Below are 20,351 nucleotides of genomic sequence, written 5' to 3'. Positions count from 1 at the left end.
ACGTGCTCAGAAGCACAGCTCCCAGGCAGCCTTTCAGAGCTGAGCCATCCAGAGAGGGGTTGACCCTTCTCTGAAGAAACTCTGCTGACCTTAGGTCCAGTCCCCAACCTGGCCTGGTTCCCAGAAGGTAGACTGGAGCGGCAGTATGGTGGGATGACAAGAGCTCAAGCTTTGAACTTGAATAAGACCTGCATCTGGATCCCACTGCCACCGCTTCTGAGCCAGGTGACTTTAGCCTTTTGGAGTCTCAGTTCCTCATCTGTAAAATGGGACTAATAATATTGCTCACAGCATTGCTGGGAAGCTTACACACAATGCATATAAACTGCCTGCTGTAACCCCATATAGTAAGTGCTCAATAAAGGCAGTTCAGTTATTACTCTTATTCTTCCCTAGCATATGTTTGAAATGATTAAAACAGCAAAGTAACAACCAATATGATGTAATTGAGCTCATTTCTCATATTATTGAACATGTCCCCGAAGGTCAGTGGGAAGAAATCCAGGAGGAAGAAGGCGTTTTTAGAGGGTCCTTGTCAAATGATTCTCTCTGACACTAGGGGCAAAGTGCTCCTCCCAGGGGGCCTCAGAGAAATCAAGGAAAACACTCACTCAGGTCCGCGAAGCAGCCCGCCGCAGCCAAGAGGAGGCAGGCGAGTGTGACCTCGGGCTGCTTTCCTCTCTGCATCGCCATCATCCCACGAGGCATGCTGCGTCACAAAGCGTCCAAAGCCAATGTCCCAGAAGCCACCAGAGTCACTCAAAGAGGTACTACAACCCCCTGCCACGCTCTGCTGTGAGAAAGAGAGAGAGAAAGGGCCATGGTGAGAATGCCTGGGACACTCCCATGGCGGTGACATCCAAAGAGGGGACCTGGCTGGACTGCTGGAAGACCAAGGAACACAACATTCCATTTCTTATCTAAAATAAGCTGCTTTTAAGTTGCTCCTCTGAGCTGGAAGGTGATGTCATGGTAAGAATGGCAGAGCCTTGCCCAGGGTATCCATAGCCACAAGGACAGGAGAGCCCAGCAGATGGAGAGGCTGAGACCTGCAGCCATGTCCCATGCTGGGGACAGTGAATGTTTAGCAATGATGCTGGAAAGGAGGCAGATGTTTTCACCATGTTTTTGAGGAGCCCAGGTGTCCAAAGCCACGTGGCATGCCATGCCACTAATACGGACCACTGTGCGTAGCGCTGTCACAGGTATAATGAATGAAACCTGCATCCCTCATTTAGGTGATATTACTAACACCCCCAGGTGGTGCAGTGGTAAAGAATCCACCTGCCGATGCCTTCCCTGATCTGGGAAGATCCCCTGGAGAAGGACATGACAACCCATTCCAATATTCTTGCCTGGAAAATCCCATGGACAGAAGAAAACTGTGGCTACAGTCCATGGGACTACAAAGAGTTAGCATGACTGAGCGACTGATACGACTACTATGACCAGTAAGTAACATCCCTAAAGTCTCCAAGGCTCATGAAAGATGTATTTCAACACATACCAGCTCATCACCAACATCTCTGTTAACATTCTTTGATTCCTGGAACCAACCAACCCTCCTCAGCTTGTCTGTAACCTCTGTACCCCCAGACACAAACACAGACCAAAAAAAAAAAAAAAAAAATCACATATCATCCAAAGCCCCTGTTCTTCTCTCTGCCCCTGGTGCTGAAATTCTAGTGTTCTCCATCTCTACAAAGTCTGTACTCCTGACACTGTGTTGCATCTCCACCCAGAACATGTCTCTGGGGTCCAGATTGCACTGCTCCTCCAGCCACTGGATGACAGATCTCAGCTATCAGCCACTCTCTTCTTGCCTGCTGAGAATTTTAATTCCTTCTCCTCTTCCACAATATTACTTTTCATGCCTCATTTAGGCTACGGTGTTTAAAGGATTCATCAAAATCACAGAGGCAAATGTGTGCACACTTCTGTCACAGCCTAAATCACGGTCTTGTGTCTGTGCTTTTCACTGCTCTATAAAGAGCATGAGACCAACGTGGCAGGTGTGCCAACCTCCTATCAGGCAGGGAGACTTCAGAGTTTCAGGTCCCCGGAGGCAGCGTCACAATGACCTAGGCAGTGGATGCATCTTCCTGAAGCACGCACACGTGGCAGTTTTCATAATTATTTCCAGGAGGGTGACTTAGATTTAAAGTGCTAACTCTTTTGGACCAGTTATCTAACCAGCAACTCTTTCCAAAACTTACAGTCAACCATGAAAACTCAGAGAGGGGTTAAGCTGCCCAACTGAGAGCTGTGTCAGCTCTGCAGTCTCTCGAGTTCTGGCTACCTGCATGGGCTGGTGTCAGAGCTCGTCTTGGGCCTCTCAACCCCCATGGCTCCTCACACATGGGCTGAAGGGTGGGCTTGAGGCTCTTGCTCTGTGCTAGGAAGTACTTAAGATCTGCCTAAACCTTTCCCTTCTTCACATTCCTCTGGCTCTTCAGCTTGTCACCTGGCTGCTGAGTGAACAGGGCTACATAGCTCTGCCCAACAAGCACCCCTCCAAACCAGATCTTGAACCCAGCTCTACACTGGGGTTTGCAATGTTTTCTAGGAAAGAGGCCTTTCCCCTTGAGTTTTAATCCTTCCCTTTGCCTCGTATCCTTGACATCAGAGGACCGCCCAAGTCTCCTCCACTGTTCTGGAAAAGGACAGGAACATTTTCTAAAAGAGGTTTGAAAGAAAATGTTAAACTTTTCCTGACAAGTATTTTTCTTCTAGGTGTAGATAGAGTTTCTGCTCTTTTTCAGACAATCCAATAGATCCATGCTATTAGAACAGTGAAATGAAGGAAAGCTGCTAAGGATGCGAGCATGACTGGGGAAGGCATGCCTGTTACCACTATAGGTACCTGGCTAAGCTCTTTTCATGAGGTATGCTTTTAATCTTCAGAATCACTCTATAAGATGGGGACCATTATCCCCATTTTATAGGCAAGGAAATTGAGTTCCAGAGGGTAAGTAACTAGCCCAAGGTCGTATAACTGTAGGCCTGGAATGAAACCAGGTTGGGCTCATTCCAAAGTTCTGTGCTTTTAACCACAATAGTAGCCTTTTCATGTTTTTTTCCTACCAGCTTTCTGCACCCAGTGGGTGCTTAATGAACTGACTCTGAACAGGATGAGGCAGAGCAATGAGGAATTTTAACAGTGTAAAATTTTAATTTTCAGATTTCTGAATCCCTGTTTAAGGAAAAGTTCATTAATACAGTTACACACAAAAACCAAAAAGCAAGCCTTTGGTGTCCAGATACTAGTTTTAATCACCCAGATCCTAGTTTTAATTTTCTACTTTCCCTTAATGAAATAACATATTTATCTAGAATATGGCATGAGTGACCAGTTACAGGATTTTAGGGAACTTGCTTGCTCATGACCTGCTCTTTCCATGCTCCAAGAAAGAAAGGAGGAATGGAAGGAAGAAGGTAGCAGGGAGGCAGAATGAAGACAAAGTAATAAAGGGCAGGAAGAAGACAAGCCGACAGAGGAGGAGAGGACGGCTGTTTCTTACCCTAGTGCATGGTGGCCATGGAGGTGTTTGGGTTGTAAAGTTGACAGAGGTTTTACTGAGGAAATTCAGCCTAGACCCCCTCCTGCTTAACGAGGACCAGCCAAACAATTCCTGTTACTTTTGCACCCTGCCTGATTTATAAGGTTCAAAATGGAAACAGACCCCAATACTGGTGCCAGCCACACCATCCTGCTTTTAAAAGCAACAAGGAGGAAAGAATGTAGCTGGGGAGGGAGGAGATTGAGGAAGCAGGTGTCCAAAGAGGGAGAAAGGAGTTAACTCATGAATCCCCATGACAGGGTTGTAAACAGGTACCCCTCAATGAGCCCAAAGAGGACCCGTGGGGTCTCCTTCGTGTCAAAGAAACTCTGACAACAGTATGGAGGTGGAGGGGTCCCCCAGCCTATGATGTGTCTTATTCAGCAGCTGGGGAAACTGAGCTACTTCCTGGACCAAGTGACCTAGAGGGCTTGGTTTAGAAAAATAGTTGCAAAAATATAGATTTCTGAGAACTTTTTTTTTAATGATAAAAAAAGGCAAGTGAGGCTTAACTGGAGTACCTAATTGCAGTGCAACTTTGTCCCACTGTGAAATGAACAAGGTAGAATTTCAAAGTTGGGTGAAGGCAACAGTAAGGCCTGTTATTTTTCTTGGCAACGCAAAGTCTGTGTAGATCCTTTTTATTTTCTCTGCATATTTTCAGGAAAAGAGAGCAAGGAAAAAAAATCAGAAGAAGAGTAAAGGGAAAACAAATTCTTGACATGACTTCCTCACTGAGGCCTAGGTACTTTCCATTTTTAAGGGTTATTTGAACACGAAAAATAAAAGAAAATGCATCCAAGAAGCTGAACTGCTGACATACATGTTCCCACTGAAATAATCTCCAAGCAGACGTTTCTGAAACTTTCCAAAAACAACAGCAGCAGAATACACGTCTAAGGTTGAGACCAAGCACGAGAAATTACAGCCTTGGAGTATTTATTTTGTGAGAGAAAATTACAAACAACCGAGAGTCGATCATCAGCTGGAGGAGGCCAGCTCCACCTTCTCCCAAGAGGGCCGGCGGAAGCGAGAGTGAGCCAGGGGCACCCGAGGCCACATGTCACCCCCGGTCAGCCATGCACTGTAGCTCTCGCAGAGAGAAGCCTCCAGCATCTAAAATGCCAAACACCCCCTGTGGGTGTCCCATGACCAGCAAAAGGAGGAGCTGCACAGGAGAGCAGCAGACAGCACAGAGCGTCCTTCTTTGAAAGGCAGCTGTGCTCACCACTCTACCGCCCATGCCGCACGAGAGTCTTTCTTAAAAACACCCTTTCAGGGGCAAGAATGAGATCTGACAGTGTTCTTATTCCATTGGCTGATGGGGGCTGGTTAGATGAAAAAAGAAGTATTCTTGACCCCAAGTTACATTTTTTCCGTATGTTCGCAACTCTGTGGAGTTAAGACAGGCCTTTCCCAAGGCAGAGAGTTTTGCCCTGAGAAGGTGATGCTGAGTGCCTGGAGGGTGTGGGCTGGCAGCCCTCGGGCTCAAGAAGGAGGGTGGTCCTGGTACACAGAGGCGGGCACAGAGGAGTGACATGGGGGAAATCCTGGGCAGAACTGAGCTCTCAGACAGCTGAATGCGTGACTGTAGGCAGATCCAGGAAGAGCATTTAAGAAAGGGCATTTTTTTTTTTCAACATAAAAAGCTTTTACCCACAGATGTAACTAAAGGGAAATATTTTAAATTAGGAGGGACCTGAGGAAATGATAGGACTTCCCAGGTGACGCTAGTGGTAAAGAACCTGCCTGCCAATGCAGGAGACATAAGTGGTTCAATCCCTAGGTTGGGAAGATCCCCTGGAGAAGGACACGGCAACCCACTCCAGTATTCTTGCCTGGAGAATCCCATGGACAGAGGAGCCTGGTGGGCTACAGTCCTTAGGATTGCAAAGAGTTAGACACGACTGAAGCAACTTAGCACACATGCATGCACAAGGAAAAGATAATACCTCAGGAGAACACCTAACAGGTATCTGGTGTTCTAAATGAGGAAAGCCAGGTGCAGAGAAGCTGATGGACAGTCTCCCAACTAGGAACAGGGATCCAGGATTGCAAGTCAGGTCTCCCGACGCCTAGTCCAACGCTCTTACTATACTGACAGTTGCCTCTCAAAGACTTTCTGGGTCACATTAACCAACTGCTTTAAACTGCTTTTAGAACCAAATTTAGAATGTTTTTGAATTTACTTCCTTATGCATAAAAATGTTACCTGGATCATTAGCTACAAGAATAACTTTCTGTGTCGTCATTTTCATTCTTTTACCATTTAGATTCCAATCTAGAACAATCTCTTATTGTTCTTCACAAGAATGCCTTCAATAGAATTTTCTGCAACGATGAAAATGTTCTATATTTGTACTGTCCAAACTGCTAGGTAGCCACTGGCACTTGTGGCAATTAAGTACTTAAAGTGTGACTAATGTTTGCTGTGATAAGTCACTTTAGTCATATCTGACTCTTCAAGACCCCATGGACTGTAGTCTGCCAGGCTCCTCTGTCCATGGGATTCTCCAGGCAAGAATACTGGAGTGGGTTGCCATGCCCTCCTCCAGGGAATCTTCCCCACCCAGGGATCAAAACTCGTGTCTTAAATCTCCTGCATTAGCAGGTGAGTTCTTTACCTGCCAATGTAAGACTAAAGAAATTAATTTTTAATTTTACATTAACCAATAGGGCTAGTGGTTACCACATTAGGCAATACAGTTCAAAACTAGTATCTGGAACATCTACCCAGACCACTCTGAGATCACACAGGGAAGAACAACAGTGGTTAGATGGTCCTAAGCATGAGTCATGCTCTAGCCAGCTTCTGATATGTTTCTAGCTTATTCCTTATCCAAAGTTTGTGCATGTGTTTTCTATTTAAAAAAACTATGTGTACTACAATATTATTATAACTACTGAGAAGAAAAAAATATCACCGTGACCTATCCTACAGACCACCATCTATAGGATATGAATTTGAGCCAATTCCAGGAGACAGTGGAGACCAGAGGAGGAGTCTGGCAGGCCACAGTCCATGAGGTCACTGTCAGACATGACTTAGCGACAGAAAACAACAAATGCAAGGTACTGTACTAGAAGATGGATTCTGTCCTGAGAAGCTTGAAATAAAGCTTGGAACATGGGTCAATCAGTGCAAATATCCTTTAACTCCTCATTTCGCAGCCTGCTCTGCAGTTGGCTTAGGGCCACGTGACCATGGGACACGTGCCGGCCATTGATGTGTAAGTGAGCATGTTCTGTGTTACTTCTAGGCCAAGACAGTTAAGAGCTAAAGAATAGGGGGACTGCTTCTCCCTCCTTCCATTGCCAATGGACCACATCCCGTGTTTCAGAAACCATAGCTACGAGATGGAAGAAGACTGCACAGTCTGCAACAGAATAATTCATTGTTGCATAGAACCACTGAAGTTTTGAGATTACTCTCATCTAACAATTTCAGCATTATTTACTCCAAAACCTTAATGGGTCACCAATTTAGTCACAAATGGGAAGTGGCAAATGAGATCAGAGGGAGGTAAGCATTTTCAATTCTAGGCCTTCAGGAAAAGCTTTTCTGGATACTGGGTTTGAAACTGGGCTTTCTGAGATATGCATATGTAAAGAGCTGGAGGGCATGTGGAGGGTGACACTAACCTGGTGGGAAGAGTCTGTTTGGAGGCCGGTGCATCAAGTAGACACTTCTCTTCAACAGTGGTCTCCTAACCTTTCTGATTTTGCTCCCTCATGAGAAAAATGTTCTGGGCAAATATCCCTAATACACACATATTTATTTACAAATAAAATGCACATACTGCCAAACTAAAATTTAAGAGTAGGTAAAAGTGAAACCATATTTTAATGACATGTTAATCATGACTGTCTTATAATATCATTAAGCTAGTACCTTAAGGCAGAAAGCCTATTTAGGATTAGATTTATCATTAATGATATGGATGTAATCTCTTTCAAAGGGACTGCATGAAAGTTAATTTGTTGAGTTCTCATCAGATGTGAGTCCAGTATTACTGTTTTTACCTCCTAATGTGACTTGAGAAGGGTCAGCTCTGCTGTTTTCATCCTGTTTGCAAGTGCCTGGATTATCAGCATACTCTTCAACCTAGTTTCTTTGCAGCAATCTCTTCAAGCCACTTGAAGAGATTGTGAGGGTTAATTTAGTTAAAACTAAATAATATAATCTGTAAATCCACTTAACAGAGAACAGGAGAGCTGGGGAGTGAATGATTAATGGACTGAGGTCCCTGTTGTCACGCCTTCCAAGCAATGAGGATCTCTGCCCAATGTATAGACTAAAAGCATGATCATCAATCCTGATACTAAATATCAGAAAAATGGAATGTCTTTCCTATTCCTTCTGTGGACAGAAATAAACCTTTAAAAGAATCTCTACTATTTTCTTCCAGTGCCCTAATGGAATATCTTGCATTTCCCCTTTGGAGTTTGCACCCCACTATGGGGACCATTCTAAAGGAATGAGAAGGGGCAAGGAAGAAATTGAGATTGGGTCATGCCACAGAAGACTAGGAAGAAGAGATGGAAATTAACATCATAGGCAGAAGGCAACTATGATGGTTCTGAGGAGTATATAATCAGACGCATTTTGAGGAGATTAGCTAATCCCAATTCACATCGAACCCAAAATTTTAAACAAGCTGCTAACCAACATGGACAGTGCTTCTTTCTTCTCTGGGAGGTAGATTCCTTTCCCATCCAGGCAAGGGGAAAGGAAGAGTCTGGACACAGTATCTGGGAGGAATCCCCCCTCAGAGAGAAGCTACTTTTGCCTTCCAGTAAAGAGCTCTGGTCTCTTGATTTGCCCACTAGACAATTTAATCCTCTCCCACCTCCACTCTATGAGGAAAAAGTTACTAAGGGATCTCATTTCTTTATCACATATATCTTTTCCTGAAATGGTCTCATTTCCTCAAAGAGTTGTTTTTGTTTTTTTTTTTAATCTACTTTTAAAGACAGAAAGACGGAGGGAAAAAACTCTACAAACCTTATTGCCAAAGTAGAAAAAAGAGAGAAAAGGAAAACCACTTCCTTTCTTCCACACTCGCTTCTCACTCCCCCCACCCCTATTCCATATAAATTCAATTTGACAACCCTGCTAATTGGATAAACGCAGCTCCTACACTCCTAGAAGGCCATTCGCTTTTCTTTTTTTTTGTTTTTGGAGGGCTCAAAACAGGGTGATTGTGCTGTTCTTTAACACGAATTCCATCTGCTTTATTTCTCTCTCTCCATTCAGGGCTCCTCTTGAATATTTATGAGGCCTTTCCTCCTCGCCTATCCCTTCCACCCCACCTCTACAGCCTTCCACAACGCCCCCCTCCTCCACTCTGCACCTCCAGCCTCCTCTCCCTTCTCTCAGAGCTGGACAAAAACCTTCCAAATGGCCCCCCCTCCTTGCTTTAGATAAACACAGGCAGTGTCAAGTGTGAGGAGTAGGGGGAGGTGTGGAGGGGGTTCAACTGCCAGTCAAGCCCCCGGCCTTCAATGAGGCCCAGGGGCCTCCCCTAATCTGCTGCATGCTTGCCATATGGGGGCTGTGTTGCCCGGGGAAACACTAACAGGCAGAACGGAGCTTAATAGAGTCCATATTCATTGTAATGCAGTGAGATAGCTCAAGGCACCACTGCCTCTTCGGTCTAGTTTCATTCTTTCTTTCTGTTTTTTCTCCCTTTTTCCTTCTTTCTTTCTTCTTTTTAAAAGGACTGGGTCCCCAGAGAGCTCTAATCTAGAGAGGTCTGAGCTGGCAGAAAGGCAGGAGGGAGGAAGTGAGGTGATGCTGAGATGGGGCCTGGGCTTGGCAGCAAGAGGTAAGGAGTGGGAGCTCCCCGGAGAGCAGAGCAGCATCTGTGCAGGGCCTGGGCACGTGCTGTCGCAGGTGTGTGCAGTCCGTGCCCATGTGGAGAGACAGCGTGGTGGGTGGGCATGGCCCACTGGGGCCTTGGACCACAGACTCTTTCCTGCTTATTCAGCTTTCTATGCCTAGGTACCCACCCCTACCTACCTATCCCCCAGCACCCATCCCAGTCAGTTTAAGGGCATTCAAGTCAACAACACCTACCTCCCTGAGCTATCAAGCCTGTAGTCAATCCCTAGCTCTCCACAGTTGCCTTGAAAAAGTCACAAATTTTGCAATAGGATGAAACAACTTTACAAATAAATCGCTGTAGGGGTTTGTAAAGGAGGACACACCAGCCTGCCAAGCTGGGGTCCACTTTCTCCCCTGGCTGGTCTGGTGCTGCTCGTGGTCTGCCACAGCCAAACTAAGGGCATATGGGGCCTCCAAGTCAATGGAGTGGGTTGTCTAGCAGATGAAGCCTTGTCGTGAGTATATCGGCCAGAAGTGAGACTTCGGGCTCCCCGAGAACAGAGGTGATCTTTCCTCAGGGCTGAGAAGGGAAGGAGGGGAGAGATGGTAAGGAGAGAACAGAGTACATTTCAGCTTCTCAGAAAAAATGAAACTGGTGCCCAAGCTCTGATAGAATTCCTAAAGAATAAAGAATCAGTTTTGTAAGTTGTGAAACATAGGCTTTTGTTCTGTGACCGTGAAAAATCACAAATTTAGAATTAAGATAGAAAATAAAACCAAAGAAAGACTATAAAAACTTTTACAATCTCTCCTACAGTTAAAATTTTAATCCCATGGTCTGGCACACAGGAAGAGCTCAGCGAATGGTGGTTGAAGGAATGAACCATGTACATGCTCCTCGAGTTGTACTAGCCCCAACCAAGAACTTGAAACTCCTAACCCAACTGACAACTACAAGCAGGGTCTGTGGGGGTAACAATGGCTTTAAAAAAAAAAAAAGCAAAATGCTGCTGCACCCTTGCTAGGATTGCCCCTGCCAGAGTGATGCTAGCACCTACTGTACGGCCCTTTCGTCACCTGCCTCGCCCAAAGTCCAGCAGGCTAGGCCAGATAAAACTGTTCAAATCAAGGCAGGTACCAGTGCTTGTTGTGGTTTGTTTTTGTCCTCCAAGCTTGCTCTGTTCTACTCCCCACTAAAATGCCATCAAAAATCTGTGGTTTCTTAAGCTCAACCCCCAGGGCAGGCCGGGCGGGGTGGGGGGTGGTGGTGGGGGGGAGGTGAAATTGGGCAAGACTATAGGAGAGTATATAAAAGTTCTCATCATGTTTCTTTGCTTTTGATTCCAAGGCCCTGTATCCCAGCAACCCTCCAGGAAATAGTACAGTGGATATTTCCAGAGCCAGGTACATTTTCAATTCCTAGTTCTAAAACCTAAATAGCATTTGGTTTTCTGAAATGCTACCCAGAGGTCAGTCTCAGCATCGTATCCATCTAATCCATCAATTAGGGACCTATGAAGGTCTGAAGACCATGAACCAGAGTAGGTGAACACACACACAACTGCACAGGGCTGACCTGGACCCTGGGCACTTGCGATCCCTGCAGAGCAACCTTCCCCTCCAACTTCTGTTCCTATTGGAATGGAAGACTCCTGTACAGAGTCCTATTCCTGGTTTTTCTGACTCCATACATTGCATGTTACAGACAAGTGTGTGGGAACACCTGGGGTCACCACAAAGGAGCAAGTGGGAACAGCTGGGGTTCCGGTACAGATCAGTGCTGGAGTGCTTGGGGAGCGCAGCAGAGCGGCCACGCTCTCCCCAGCCCTCCCAGCAGTGAACACTTTGGTCAGTAATCTCACCACGACGTGTGTGATGTGGCGAGACCAGAATGGCAGCTCTTCAGGAGAGCAGGGACAGCTTCTCTGGTCCAGAACAATACTTTTCATTTCCCTGCTCAGAGGAACCCCCTGCTTCTTCTCCAAACACAGACTCAAACCCATCTACTCTTCCCCTTGTCTTACGTAAAACAATGTAACGACTCACCATCCACTTAGCTACCGGACCTGGGACATATCCTTATCTCCAAGCTCCCCCAACCACTCCCCGATCCCCTACCCCAGTATCTGATTAGTCCTGTGGACTCTAACTCTGGTCGGAGCAACCAGAGAAACACCATGCAAGCCACATACAGTGTTTAACATTTTCTAGTGGCCACACTGAAAAATCAAGTAGAAATCATTTTATAATGTCTTTTTTAACACAATATATCCAGAATATTATCAACACATAATCAATATAAAATTATTAAGTGTTTATATTTTGTCTTATACCAAGTCTCCTAAATCTAGTGTATGTCTTCTATGTACTGCACATACCAGCACAGACTAGCCACCACTCAGGCACTCAGTAGGCACATGTGTTAATGGCTACTGTGTATCAGACAGTGCGTGTTGAGGGCCCTCAAACTGGCTCCCTGATTTTCCTCTGCCCAACTAACAAGCCTCCACATTGTCACCTACCTTCCTTCTAGAACATCAAGCTCAACCAAACAGATGTCATCTTTACATCTTCTAAAGATGACCCGTGAACAGCTACCATTCACTGAGCAGTGCCTCCTATAGGCCACAAGCAATAATTGGCCTGGTTTGATATAATTCTCACAATGGCCCTGTACAGCAGGTGTACAACCAACTTATTTTATAAATGAGGAAATTAAAGCTCAGAGTGATTTAATATTTTGTCCAAGATCACACAGATGGCAAACCAGAGAGTTAAGATTTGAACGAGGTCTGGCTGACTCTTAAAAACTCTTTTCGCTCTACCATACTGATTTAAATAAGTTAAGGTGGAATAACCGATGGACTACTGTGCAGCCATTAAAAGTGATAATTAGATCAAGTAGCAACATGAAAAATGTTTAAAAGATATTAAGGAAAAAAACAGATCTCATTTTGTTAAAAGCATTCAAGCACTTGGGGGAGGGGCCTGGAAGTGAATATGAAACAAAAGCTGATTTCAAAGTTGATTTGAAAATGTGAAGGAATTAGGACTGATTTTTTTCTCCTTTTGAGTTCAGTTAAAAACAAACAAGCAAATGAGCTAATAAGACTCACATCTTAGCTTCCCAAACTTGAAATATGACTAAATAAGGTTCAAACTCCTTCACACAACCTTGCAGGCTCTTTATAACTGGGCTGCAGTCAACCTTCCCCTTGTCTTCCTCCCACAAGTCCTAAACCCTGGGCAAGCTGCTTTTTCACACTTTCCTTCCCCCAGAAACATCTTCTCCTTTCATGATCCTTCAAAACTGACCTCCACGTCACTGTATAATGCCTCCAGTGACTATTTCTCATCCCAGCTTCCACAGCAGTTTGCACACCTCCTGCAACATTTCCATGATGATATGTGGATTTGTCTGTCTGTGATGTGTCTCTTTTCCCAGAATATAAACTTCCCGAAAGCAAGGATGTGTCCAATTCATCTCAGTAACCCTAGCACCTAGAAAAGCCTTGGCACATTAGGGGCTCAGTCAATGTCTGCTGAACCAAAGGGTTTATTCAGATTAGAAATTTGGGATTGAGAAAAAACATTAATCTGACCCATGCACCTATAGAAGGAATGTACAGAGACACGTTTATCAGTGGTGGAACCAAGGGGTTTTTCTACGGGGAAATGACTTTAACGGTGGCCTTTATTTTTCAAACCCAAATGGCCCTTGGATGAGTAGGCAGCCCTTGTGGAAGACCAAGTGCCCCAGCACATGCTCTTGAGGTTTCACTCAAGAGCTTGCTTTATTTTGGGAGAACAAACACCCAACTAAGCCTCAAACTTCAGGCTTCTGCAGCCCCTGAACTGCAAGGAATCTCATCTAGGATGATACTGTGATTGGGTTTCATCTAGCCAGTGTCAACATGGCCTGAGCTTGAGGCCAGTGTGGAGGGAGGCAAGCAGAGAGGGAAGGGAGAAGGAGAAAGAAAGCTGTTAAGTGAGAAAGAGGACAAGTTGAGGCCTGAACAGAAAGCATGGGGAGGGTAGGAGAGATGAGAGCAGAGCTGTGGGTAAGGCCACTGGATATGCTGAGCACACACTCTGTGCCCAGCCCAGTGCTAGGGTGCACACACATGATCACTGTCACAGCCCAGGGAGTGCTACTGTTCCATTTAGAGATGGGGAGAGAGGTTATGAAAACCCCTCTCGATGCTTTACCGCAAAAGGACATTAGGGCTCATCTGAAATTTGTATCATAGACAGAGCTTCTCTACTCAGTGACAACACTGAAACTCTGTAGGATCAGGTACTGGAGAACCTCAGGTTTGGCTGGGAGCTCTGCCACTTCCACCCTTGATAGGGGAGGTGCCTCTGGGTAAATTGCTTAGTATTTTCCACTGAAAGCCACTCACTGCAGGTCTAATTTCCAACAGTGGCATTGCCACCTGGTGGGCTTTGAGATGAATGTCCTTTAAGACTTAAGGACACGTTGCATTTGAACTCCAGACACACGTGCCATGTTCTCTGTGCTCATTGCTCCTCGTAAGCTGTACACAGTGAAGCAACGGCGTGATGTTGCTGCCCTACAACACATGCATCAGAAGTTCAAGAAATATTCTTTGTTGGAAAAAAGCAGTAACACACACATTCTATAGTGCTTCATAGAACCTCACAACAGCCTGATGAGATAGGAGATCCTCAGACGGTACTATAATTCCCAAGTTTGTGGCAAGACAATTCTAGCCTCTCCATCTCCACCCAACACTAGTCAACATTTATATCACTTAAGCTAATAACCTCTCCTGCCATCCCCCTGTTTATGCCCTCTCTCTGCACTTTCTTGATGATGATAATGATGATAATTTCTCTGTGGTGTCTCTACTTGTTCGCAGAGAAAAGGGAAAGATCCCTGTCAGACAGCAGGTCATTTGGGACAAGACTTTATGGAGAAGTGTTTATAGAAAGGAAAACACACCCTCAGCCCCTCTGTGACCCTCCCCTCACTCCCAGCCCCAGAATGGAGCCCACCTCCAACCTCATCAGTTAGCGCACAAAGCCACAACAACCCACCTGCTCTTTTGGCACCTACCTGTTTCTAATCACAGCTTATGGCCCAGGCTATAGCCAAACAAGTAAACAATAAAGTAAAATGGTTAACAGTGACTGGAGCAGAAACAGGAGCATCCGCCTCCAAGGCTTTTGATGTCCAAGGCTAATGCAAGATCCAATGTAAAAGGAGTTAATTAGAGCTCCGGGAGACGCACCAACAGTACATAAACCAGTCCCAGACCCGAACAGCACTTAAGGCAGATCTTAACAGCTTAAGTCCTATCTCTTAGGACAAAGGACTTTGGACAAGTGAGCCATGTGTGAACACAAACCTTGCTATCATAAGCCGGCTGGAGAGAAGAAGGCCAGAACACGGATTCTGCTGAAAGGTGCCCACTGAGACAATGGAGCCCTGGGAAGAACAGGATATATTATCCCAGGAAATAACACCTGAGAGCAAGTCTGCAACATACACATAACCACAGAAAAGGCATTTTTCACAAATGATCCAGAAAATAACAGGATTTGGCTCCAAAGAAGAGTAAGACAGACAAGGCTGCTCTGCCTAGTGTTCATGCTGAATGGAGCAGATAAAACAGCTGGCAATGCCAAAGTCACTCCTGACAAGAGGTACAAATCCCAGGGTGGGCTTAGAGCAGGATTCAGGTCAATTCAGCAAAACCACACTAAGCACCCACTAGGTGCCACGCACTGTATGGAAGATGGAGGGGATGGAGAGAAAACCAGGCAGTTTTCCACCCTTAAAGAACTTGGCACCTAGTCAGCGTTCACTTTGACAACATCTTTCTACTTTACTCAGTGCAGCAGGGCCTCGAGAAAAGATCAAAGACAGACTGGGTTTTATAAAGTGCAGGCAAAGAACCAGAACTACTAGCAAAGGCATCAGTCACGACAAAAAAATGTGGCACACACGAACACATGCACACACACACATGTGTACACTCAGGCCCAGCACAGCACAGAAGGTCAGTCCTCCAACTTAGTCCTTTTCACAAGTGCTAAAAGAATCCCCCTTTTCATCATCCATGCTCATTCCTAGCATAGTCCTGGGAGATTTGTCCTGGGAGGAGGAGGGAAGAGAGTGTGAGGAAAAGCAGGCACCCAAGGAAACTGGCTTCCCTTCGCCAGGCACGTCCCCAGCATCCACTCTATGTCAGGCAGCAGTTGGGCCAGAAGCTCTTGTCACACTGCATGTATCAGTGTTAATTGTTTACTGGCTACTGGACCAAAGGCTTCAGGGATCAGGAATGTCGGTGATCTTATTACAGGGTGATCTTCAGTGTCTAACACTAGGTATTCAGCAAAGACCTGCTGAGTGAATGAACAACAGCTGGAGACACAAAAGTGAAAGGGTATGGAAGAGAGGAGAGAAAAGTGTAGTCACATAGTCAAGAGGGAACTTTTTCTTAGGACTTCGACTTACTCTGTTAGGCAGCATAATTACCACCAATTCCAACTAAGCGGCCACGTGCAGTCGATTTCTATGCCCCTTTCTCATGATTAGCAACCAAGGCCCCACACCCGTACCTTCCTCAAGACTCAAAACTGGTCTCGGGTTCTGTGACCCAGAGTGATGAGACTCAGGCTGCCACTTCTTGACCTGTGTGCTTCTGTGGCTGATTCAAGCCAAGTGCTGGGCAAAACCAGCCCCAACGCCAACACACGGACACTCACTCACACATCAACCCCTAACACACAGACACACGTGCCCCCCCTTAACAAGCTCATGCATACCGGCAGGAAATCTGAAGCATTCAACTGAAAAGCTGAGCCACGGGGCAAAATGGCTGAACTGCTAAGTCAGGGCCTGACGGGATCAGAAGCTGCCTCTTTTCAGTTGGCCTCTGACCCAACTGCCCTGTGAAACTGGCAGTGTCTCTCCTAGACTCTCCTGCAAGCAGGAAACCCTGACCCCGACATTCAGGAGGAGGCATTTTGACACGGGACAATAAAATCTCTCACACAAGAATGCTGAAGCAAAAACATCACATTAGCGAATTATCTAGAGTAACAATTGATACGAAGCAGCTTTTCAATAAATGACAGCAACTCATTCAATCTGAGTAACTTCCTTTAGGGTTACTTGAGGAAGGCCTTCCATTAATCTGATCCCTGTTGCAGACTCGCTTCTGGTATTTCAACTAAAGAGGTTTAACAACAGGTAAATACCTCAGGGGCCAGACCCTGCCTCCCAGGCTTCGCATGCACCCTGCTCTGGGCTTGTACACTCAGTGCCTCTAGGACAGGCAACACACACACACACACACATACACGCGCATGTGCACACGCGCTAACACAGCAAACAACTCCAGCTCTCCAGCTGGTAAGTACGCTTTAGCATCATGACAGTTTACTTTTCTCCTATCTGACCTCATACAAACAGACTTTCTTCACCTCTCTGACCCCCAAATATACACATTCATTCCCTCACCAACCCCCAATCTTCCTCACTTAGAAAGCTCTTTTAAACCACCTAAAACTTCAAATAAATACCAATCTGGAAACCTGAAGCATGCTCCAGTCCAACCGTCTGTCCTTGTCTTCTGCTGGAAGCGTGGGACCCCAACTCCTGTCAGCTCTCCCCAGCGTGTGAAGCCCAGTGGTCTGGGAGCAGGGCTGACACACGCAGAGAAAGCAAACAGATGGCATCATGCCAGCTGGGTCAGGCACCACTATTTATAGCCTAACAAAGTGTGGGGGGAGAGGGATGGGCGACGTGTTGAAGGGGTGGGGAGAGTCTGAGCCGCTCCTCCCGGGCTCACAGCTGTGGAGGATCCCTGCTGCCCCCCCACAGGCCCGGGTGTGCACCATCCTGTGTGACTAATACCAGGCCTGTGCTGGAGCCTCCCAGGGCAGAGTCTACACATTACCAGAGCTTCAGCATCTGTCACATGCTTGGCACCTAGTAGGAGCACACGTTTTGGTAATTAAACGAGCGGATGCGCTTTTTTCTTCCTGCCTACCCCATAAGGCTGCAGTTGGAGGAGCAGGAGCAGGTGGAGGGAAGGCTGGTAAGGAATGCCTAAAATAGCGCTTCTAAAAACCTATCATTGGTTAGAATGGGCTAACAAAAAGAATTCAGGGAAACCCTGTTAAGAAAATCAACTTAGGTTACTTTAGTGCAGGCCTTGTCAGAGCCTTTAATATGCTATTACACATTGTGAGTCATCAAGAGGGGGACCGAGGCTGAACTCACTTAACCACAGGCCTGGACTGACTTGACCACAGGCCTGGACTGACTTGACCACATTACTCTTTTTTCTCAGAGTACCATTAGTGAGGAGAATTTCATCAAATACACTTTGGGAAATGTTGGCCTAAGAGGTTCCTGGAGAATATCCCAAAAGCAATTTGTAAAACAGCATCCCATGTTGGTAATTTTTAAAAATCACATGTGAATATGTGGTGCACAGCTATTTGGGTTGTCACAGGATAAGGTCAGGAGACACTTAAATGTTAACATCAGTTGTTTCTGAGGAGTAGGAGATTTGCACTTTTTATGTTAAACACTTCAGAAACATTCAAAGTGGGTATATAGTTATCACTTTTGTAATTAAAAAGAAATTAAAAATAAAACTGTCCCCAAATATCACATCATCACTGAAAATTTATCCTCCCCCAGGCCTGGGACCTCATTTCCTAACAACTCCTTGGGCTATAAAATATTGCTTTTTGCTCCATGATCACAACTACAGAGTTTCCTACATTCATTTCTAAAGTCAATTCCTCTGGCTTGTAAAGAACCTCTCCCCAAATTCCAGGATTCTGTTGCTTCTACACAAGATGGACAAGTATTTTGGAAAAAATGAAAACACATTTAATATTCTTTTGACAACCTGCACAAACCTGAAATTTACTTTGTTTAGTAAGTTATATAAAATATCCATCAAGCACTTAGTTTGCTGAAATTACGATGCTGGGCATATTAACATTTAAAGATCGCCTTTCTTTTTTCCTGCTAAATCACTAATTTCCTAATTTAACTGATTTGTAAACGTAATTAAAAGTCATCCTGATTTAGTGAATGTAACACACCAGGTTCTATTGCAATATGCTGCTGCTAAGTCGCTTCAGTTGTGTCCAACTCTGTGCGACCCCATAGACGGCAGCCCACCAGGCTCCCCCGTCCCTGGGATTCTCCAGGCAAGAACACTGGAGTGGGTTGCCATTTCCTTCTCCAATCGCAATATGAGATTACAGCAAATATTCAGAATCGGAAGAAATATTCAATCTTAGCATAAAAGAGTATACGACAATTTGTTGAGTTACTATGTGTGAGACAATGTGCACATATTATCTTGTCTAACCTCTACCTCTGTGAAGTGGAAGTATTAGCCACTCAGTCATGTCTGATTCTTGGTGACCCCATGAACTATAGTCTGCCAGGCTCCTCTGTCCATGGAATTCTCCAGGCAAGAATACTGGAGTGGGTTGCTACTTCCTTCTCCAGGAGATCTTCACGACCCAGGGATAGAACCTGTGTCTCCTGCATTGGCAGGCAGATTCTTTACCCTATGAGCCACCAGGGGATCTACCTCTGTGAAGGAGGTAGTATTGTCATCCCCATTCTACAGATGCAGCAACTGAGGCTTAGAGAACTTACACATCTTGCTCAAGGAAAGGTTGAGCCAAGCCAAGGTTATCTACTTCCTCTGCCTGCTGGTCTTGGAGTCCTTGATAGACTCAAGCAGGCAAACCAGAAAAGGAAATTGAGGAAGGCTGAAAAAAACAAACCCAAAATCAGTCTGGATTGGAGTCATGCACTAGCCACCATGTTTCAGGAGGGATTGGTTCAACAGGTCCCACAATGCACTCTGCAGTCAGTTTCTGAAGATGCACTGTCCCCCACCCCATCTGAGTCAGTCCTGAGGTCTGAGCATCTCAATCCCGTCCAAAAGTTGGCAGCAGCCCACTGAGTCTGGATCCAAGTAATATGCACCAGCATGTGGCAAGAGACAATAAAATTCTTCCGTTTCTTAATCTGGCCTCTCTCATCTTCCTTCTGTTCTTACACAATAACCATAAGACTGGAGGTTCCCAACGCTGGCTGCGTAGAACAATCATACAGGGACACTAAATCACATCAATGCCTGAGCGGCACCTCAGGCAAATTCAGTAAGAACCTGTGGAGGTGGGGCCCAGGCGTCAGCATTTTCAGACCTCTCTCCTGGAAACTGTAATATGCAGCCAGGGTTGGGAACCGTTGGGAGTCTCTGCCATGGATGTGCGGGTCACTGGGGCAATGAAGGGCTTCCAGAAATGCCCTGGCTGCACTGGACGCCATGGTTGAAATTGTGGAATCGTGTGCTTTGTATAAAGATGTTCCCTGATGTATTATTTTTAGAGAAATTTTTGCCATTTTTAAAGCTAAAAATTTTTTTTATTCTACAAATTAAATATCTTAATATATTTTAATGAATAAAACATTTTCTCACTGTTTCTCTCAGATCTCTCCAGATATTTTCTGGACTTTAAGATTCCTAGTTTTCTCCTCTTCCCACAGAAATAAAAACCCAAAAGGAGACCACCATTGCAAAGAGCATCTGCTTTGGGGGCCAAGACAACTTCCATGGTAGCAGATACTCCAACAGGTCCCTGGGCCATAGTCATCTCTGGTGGGGCCACCCCCACTTTGAGGGGCAGGGAGGTTAGCAAGGAGACTAGCAGTTTTCCAAGCATATGCAAGTGTTAGCATTTGCACATGAAAACCTGAAATGCCATTCCCTTAACAAACTCAGAACAGTCTCAGGGGCTCACAGACCACCAGGAAGTGGAACAGGTGTGGGCCATCTAGGGGACCCACACTCACTTGACACCAGATCCCACCAGAGGGCCTTGGCTCCCCAGGAACTGGCTTTCTGACATCCCAAAGGGCTAACAACTTAGCCTTCCCCAAGGAATGG

The 20,351-nt window shown here is 45.6% G+C and overlaps 1 protein-coding gene across 1 annotated transcript in view; it reads right to left on the bottom strand.

Moving 5' to 3' along the window:
• Positions 1–20,351, bottom strand: part of BOC (BOC cell adhesion associated, oncogene regulated) — a 76,793-nt gene that overhangs the window by 36,758 nt on the left and 19,684 nt on the right. Inside the window, exon 3 of the mRNA XM_010852769.1 lies at positions 612–793. Coding sequence (XP_010851071.1) covers positions 612–708 — 97 coding nt within the window. The 5' untranslated portion in view covers positions 709–793. The remainder of the gene's footprint in view (positions 1–611; positions 794–20,351) is intronic.

The sequence above is a fragment of the Bison bison genome, unplaced genomic scaffold, assembly GCF_000754665.1.
Source record: "Bison bison bison isolate TAMUID 2011002044 unplaced genomic scaffold, Bison_UMD1.0 scf7180017864314, whole genome shotgun sequence".
Classification (NCBI taxonomy): Eukaryota; Metazoa; Chordata; class Mammalia; order Artiodactyla; family Bovidae; genus Bison; species Bison bison.
The sequence above is the reverse complement of the archived record's forward strand: the minus strand, read 5'-3'. Positions and strand labels throughout refer to the sequence as shown.